Below are 6,761 nucleotides of genomic sequence, written 5' to 3'. Positions count from 1 at the left end.
CTTACTATTTTAGTTTTTATAGTTAGCTAGTGTTACCTTCTTTAACTAACTAGCGCTGTTTTAAAGCAGGTCTAAAGTTTCTTAGATAAATTTATTATTTAAATACTTATTAGTAATAATTTAATTAATTATCTAATTTATTTTATTTAGGTTAAAGTCTAAAAATAGCTTAAGTTAAAGTAAAGTTTAGTGTTAAACTTTTTACACTTTTTTTTAAGTAAAGATGTTTTAAAATTACTTTATAAAAGCATCTAGTTTCTCTTTATCTTAACTAGGATAATAAGTAATTTTAAAATTAAAATAAAATAAGTATTTAGACTAATAGGCTTATTAGTAGCTAAGTTATTTTGTAGTTGTAAAGTACTGCAAGTTCTTATAGTTAGATAAGACCTATATTAAATGCGCTGCACCTTCTAGTTTAGGTTGCTATTGTTTAAAGTAGTGTACTATAGTAAGTAATTTTTTATTATAGATTTTATAATTACCTTCTGCAGGACTTATTCTTTTTAAAAAGTATGTAATAGGCTTAATAGTCCTGTCTAGCTTAGTCTAGAAAAGAACTCCTGCTACTATATAGTCTAAGGCATTAGCTTTTACAAGTATTAGTAGTTTAAGGTTAAAGTAGTAGAGTATTAAGGCTTTAGTAAAAGCTTTCTTTAGCTAGTTAAAGAACTATTAGTAATTTAAGTTAAAGTTAAATTAAACCTCTTTCTTAGTAAGTGTAATTATAGAGCTTACTAGCTACAAAAAGTTATTAATAAATTATTAGTAAAAGTTAGTAAATTTTATAAAAGCTTAAACATCTTTTATGTTCTTTAGGTATTGCTAATCTAGCATAGTTTAAACCTTAATAAGGTCTATTTAGATGCTATCTATAGAAATTACATATCCTAAATATGTAACCTTTAATTAGTAGAACTTATATTTATCTACATTAAGTTATAGACCTGCTTCTTTTATAGCCTTTAGCACTAGGCGTACATGCTGTTTATGCTTTAAAAGGCTATTACTATAGATTAGAATATTATTAATATACATAGTGCAAAACACATCTAGGTAGAGTTAGAGTAAGTTATTTATAAAATGTTAAAAAGTACTAGGCGCGTTAGCTAAGCTAAAAGGCATTACTAGGTACTTAAATAGTCTATATTAAGTCTAAAATGCTGTTAGCTATTTATTACTCTTTACTATTCTTAGCTTGTTAAAGGCAGTAATAATATCTAACTTTATAAAATACTTTACTTTACTTAGTTAGCTTAGAGTTTCTTGTAAAAAGAGAATTAAGTATTAGTTTTTAATAGTAATAGTGTTTAGTCTTTAGTAGTTAACACAGAATTAAAGCCTACCTTTAGGTTTCTTTATAAATAGTATAAGTAACACTACTAGTAAAAAGCTAGCTTAAATAAACTTTTTTTTTAGGTTCTTATTAAGGTATTTTTAGAGCACTTTTAATTTATTTAGTAACATCTTATATAGTGGCCTATAACTAGGTTATTTACTAGGCTTAAAAGTTATCTAGTAATTATATAAATGTTATATTAAAAGCTTATTAGACTTGTTTTAGAAAAAAACATATAATAAGTTGTAGTAGTTTTAAGGGACTATTATTCTAGAGTTAGTGTGTTTTTAGGGAGCTAAAGCTTAGTCTATATTAGAAATTATAACTGCGTAGATTTTATAATCTAGTTATTAAGCTAGAGTTATAAATAAAGCAGGTTCTATATAGTAGATGTCTATCTGCTGTTTAAGTCTTAGTTTATGTTTAAATTAAGTAGGTAAAAGTTTCTTAAAAGCTTTTTTTTTTTTAAGTTTAAGTAGTTATTAAATTATTTTATATAGCTTATTTTAGTAAAAGGCCTAGCTTGTTAGCCTTACTTAGGTAGTTTTTTTCTAGGTTATTAAGAAGTAGGTTTAAAGACCTTTTATATTAAGTGCTATTTAGGTGTTATTTAGGTGTAAGTGTAAGCATTTATTTTAGCATTAAAAAGAGTTAAAGTTTAGAACTTACTCTTAGTAATTAAAGGCAACTTTATGCTAATACAGCTATAGTTATTCTAGAATTAGGTTATAACATTTTATGTTTATTACATAGAGCTTAATCTGCTCCTTATAGTGTTAGTAGGTAATTATAATAGTTATAGTATAAAAAATAAAACCTTTTTTAAGTTATTTTTTATTAAATCTAGTTAAGTAAATTATTTAGGTAAGTAGTGTTAATTAAAGATTTAGTTTACACGCTAGTTTTTTATTAATGTAACCTATGCTGTTTACTTTTAAGTTAATAAGAGCTTATATTAGGGCTAATATAGTTTCTTATTATAAATATATAGAAATATTAACTTAGTACTTCTAGTTATTAGTAGGGGACTTAGCCTATAAGTTAGCAGAGATCTAGTGTTAAATTAGTCCTAAAGGGCAACTTAGCCCTAGAACAAGCCTTTTTACAGGCTTCTACTGCTATAGCTGCAGCTACATTAAGAGTAGTAAAAAGAATTAAGGCTTAAATATAAGTTAAAGCCCTTATAAAAATAAGATTAAAATAGTAAAGATCTTTAATAAGTGCTAGTAGCACTACTTATGTAGACTTAAAAAAGAGGAATAAAGTAGTTTTAAAAGATATAACTATGCTTACTGCACTTAAAGCATTAACTTTTTTTTTTATAATTTTTACACTTTTTAGAACTAACTAAAGCATAATTTAAATTAATTTTTATTATGTTAAAGTTCTTATTTGCAACTGCGCTAGTTTAGGGGCGTATTAGGGCTTGTACAGGGAGGAACCTTATGTTATTATTGTAGGTAGCAATTAGGTTTACATACATATTAAGGTTGTTTAGAAGGGGTTCTTTTACTATAGCGCGTTACAGTTTAGTTAAGAGGGAGTTATATAAAGCTATAATTAGACTTATCTTATTTAGGCCTATATTAAATGCAAGTTAGTAGAACTTAGTAAAGTGTAAAGTAAAGCTTTTTTTTTTTTATTATAAAGTGTTTAGGTAACTTAGAGCTGTTAACTTTTTATTTAGGTCTTTATAAGTTACTTATAAAAACACTATAAATTAATTTAGGTTAATAATATTCTTATTTATTAGTAAGTTAATTAAGGCTATTATATTATAGTTAAGTTAAAAGTAGGCATATAGTAACTAAAAGTGTTTAAAGGGGAATTAGTCTACATTTCCTTTAAGTTTATATTAAAGCTTGTGTAAAAAGAAAAGTAGGTCTTTTTGTTTTCTATTAAATAGTAAGGGATTAGAGAGTTAGTTAGATTTTATTACTAAGTTAGAAAAGTTACAGGTTGTAGGCAGTGTTAAGTAGAAAAGAGTTAAGCTATCTCTAGACTTCTAAGTAAGCTTTAAGGCTAGTAAGTTCTTAGTTTCTACTACTATAATAAAAGTTAAGGTAGAAATAGACTACTTAATAATGTAAAGCTATTTTTTAAAGTCTTTTTAAAAAGCTTTAAAGCTTATAATGTAGTAGCTTTCTTATAAAGTAAGCGCTTTTTAGAAAGCTTTTTAGCTTACTTTAATAGCTTAGAGTTATACAAGTACTAAGCTTATTAAATTAGATTTAGAAGCTATTTTTAGCTAAAGTTTTAACATAATGTAATGTTATAATTATGCACAAGTAAGGTTATAAAGCTTTATAGAGGTCTAGTTTAATTACTATGTAAGGTATTATAGTAGGTATAAGACATTATGTAAGGAATAAAAAAGTTTAAAAGGAAATTAGTAATTAAATACTTAGCTTAAAAGTTTAAGCGCTTTAGGTATAAATTAAGCCTGTTTTAGGTTTAGTTAGTGTTAAGGCAGTTTATGCTTAAGTTTATGTCTATGTTGTGTTGTGTTTGTGTTAGACGTGCACTAATAATACTCTAGTACGCGTCTAATACAGTTATGTCTGGGATCTAGGGAGGATACCGTAACACAGCGCATCTAATATAAGTCTTATTTAACTATAAGATCTTATAGTACTTTATAGCTATAAAATAACTTAGCTACTAATAAGCCTATTAGTCTAAATACTTATTTTATTTTAATTTTAAGATTACTTATTATCTTAGTTAAGATAAAGAGAAACTAGATGCCTTTATAAGGTAATCTTAAAATATCTTTACTTAAAAAAAAGTGTAAAAGGCTTAACACTAAACTTTACTTTAACTTAAGCTATTTTTAGACCTTAACCTAAACAAAATAAATTAAATAATTAATTAAATTATTACTAATAAGTATTTAAATAATAAATTTATCTAAAAAACTTTAGACCTACTTTAAAATAGCACTAGTTAGTTAAAGAAGGTAATACTAGCTAACTATAAAAACTAAAATAGTAAGCTGTATTACTATAACTAACTTATAATCTTTAATTCTAATAAACTAAAAATTAAACTACTCTAAATTATACACAACTTACCTGTTAGAAGACACCTAGGCAGAGAAAAGACTCTTAACCTACTACAGAGAGAGTACTACTAGCCCTGCATGTTCTATACTGTACGCTAATATGTATTATGTTGCTATACTTACTATAAAGTAAAGGCCTTTTAAAAAAGGTATAATAGCCTACTTAAACTACTTCTAATCTTTAAATAAGCTTAGAAAGATATATTAATTAATTTTATTATAAACCTACCCCTATTTAAAGAGTACATAAATATTATAGTAGTTATTAATTACTTAACTAAGTATTAACACTTAATACTATGTTCCTTTATAACTGCCTCTAATATAGCCTAGTTATTCTACTAATATATATAAGTTTACTATAGCCTGCCTAACATAATTATATTAGACAGAGGTACGTAGTTTGTCTTAGCCTTTTAGGATAAACTTTGTAAATAGCTTTAAATTATTTTTTATTTATTTATAGCTTTTTACCTAGAGACTAATAGCTAGACTAAGAACATAAACACTATAATAAAATAAGTTCTATAAGTGTACACAAACTACTAGTAGAACAACTAGGTAAAATAGTTAGCTATAGCATAGTTTAAACCTAATAACACAACATTTAAATTAACATAAGTATTCTTATTTTTAGTAAACTATAGATACTACTTTTAAATAAAATTTAAACTACTTTTAAATACCCCCTAACTAACTTATTAATTTATATAAGTAATAAACATAAATAAACTTATTAATAAAATCTAAAATATATTTAAATACATTTATAAAAAGCTTACATAGGCTTAAGCTTTTTAATAAAAGTATGTAAACTAATTCTAAACTCTTACCTCTATGTATGCAGCTAGCAAGAAGGTCTAGCTAGACACTAGAAATATTTAAATAAACTAATAATTAAAAAAACTTAATTAGAAAAACCTTAGCCTTTTTATAGTAGCTTATATAGTCTTATTACATGCTTACTAATTAATCCTACCTAACAGCATAAAGATACACCCTGTGTTCCACGTATTGTTGCTGCGCTAAGCAGCCCCTAAATTTAACTATCTACCTAGACAGCTAAACCTGCTACTTAAACCTATTATTATAAATAATAAACTAGAATATATTATAAAAGATGTTAAATAGATCTAGTTTAATAAGAAAAAATGTATCTATAAATACCTTATAAAATAGACTAGATATAATAAACTGTTATAGAAACTTATAAAAGCTTTATAAAAAAACTCTATAGTAACTTAATTTTACGCCTAATACCTATCTAAACTAAACTTGTACTCTAATAAAAACAACTTAATGCTAGAACTACTAATGTAAAGAATTCCCTTTTTAATAAGAGAAGGGGTACTGTTACAGTATCCTCCCTAGATCCTAGACATAACTGTATTAGACATGTACTAAAGTATTATTAGTGCACATCTAACATAAATATAACATAATATAAACATAAACTTAAGTATAAACTACTTTAACACTAACTAAACTTAAAACAGGCTTAATTTATACCTAAAGCGCTTAGACTTTTAAGCTAAGTATTTAATTACTAATTTTCTTTTAAACTTTTCTATTTCTCACATAATGTCTTGTACCTACTATAATACCTCACGTAGTAATTAAACTAGACCTCTGTGAAGCTCTATAACCTTACTCGTGCACAATTGTGACACTAGGTAAGCTCTGCCTTCTCTTATTAAGCTGCTTTTGTCTTAAGCTCCTGTAGGTAAGCCTTCTTTACTATTACTACTCTATGCTTTTTTCCTTTAACTGCGCGCGCTTTTTTAGCTTTCTTTACTTTTTTACACTTTGCTTTCTTTTATTTTTAAAGCTATAAAGCTTTTTTTTTAGCATTTTTTTATGCCTAATAATTATATGCTTCTTAGACCTTATTTAGGGACTAAAAGGTCGCACTACTATAATATTCTAGAGGTGCTTTAAGTAGGAGAGGCTTGCTACGCTAGCAGCGCTTCTTCTTATTAATTAGCGCATCTTTAACCTACTTAAGCTTACACTAGAGGAGAATGCAACACACTAAGAATAACTAGATGTAACGATTCTACGAATCGTTCCATATCGGGTCGCTCGGATCCTATCCGAAGGGTCCCCGTATCGGCCCCGACCATGACTCGACCCAGTCCCCCGCAGTTACTGTAACGATCCTCATGAATCGTTCCATCTCGAGTCGCCCGGAACCTCCGGAAGGCCCTCGTATCGGCCCCGACCTCGACCTGGCCCCGACCCCTGCTGTTACCCCTATTCCCTCATGTATTTAGTCGCACCTCGCCCCCGTAGCTAGCTCGGTAGTTTTCTGATATCCTACGTACAAGGCCTATAGGTGTCATTGGTATTCCCAGGTCT

The 6,761-nt window shown here is 27.1% G+C and overlaps 1 protein-coding gene across 1 annotated transcript; it reads right to left on the bottom strand.

The window, feature by feature from the left end:
• Positions 1-6,459: 6,459 nt before the first annotated feature.
• BDR25DRAFT_362309 (uncharacterized protein) lies at positions 6,460-6,745 on the bottom strand (the record flags this gene model as incomplete). Its single annotated transcript, XM_033696549.1, has 4 exons — positions 6,460-6,492; positions 6,535-6,562; positions 6,597-6,631; positions 6,683-6,745. The coding sequence occupies 4 exons, from the start codon at positions 6,743-6,745 to the stop codon at positions 6,460-6,462; spliced, it is 159 nt and encodes a 52-aa protein (XP_033540724.1).
• Positions 6,746-6,761: the final 16 nt, after the last annotated feature.

The sequence above is a fragment of the Lindgomyces ingoldianus genome (assembly GCF_010093535.1).
Source record: "Lindgomyces ingoldianus strain ATCC 200398 unplaced genomic scaffold BDR25scaffold_53, whole genome shotgun sequence".
Taxonomy (NCBI): Eukaryota; Fungi; Ascomycota; class Dothideomycetes; order Pleosporales; family Lindgomycetaceae; genus Lindgomyces; species Lindgomyces ingoldianus.
The sequence above is the reverse complement of the archived record's forward strand: the minus strand, read 5'-3'. Positions and strand labels throughout refer to the sequence as shown.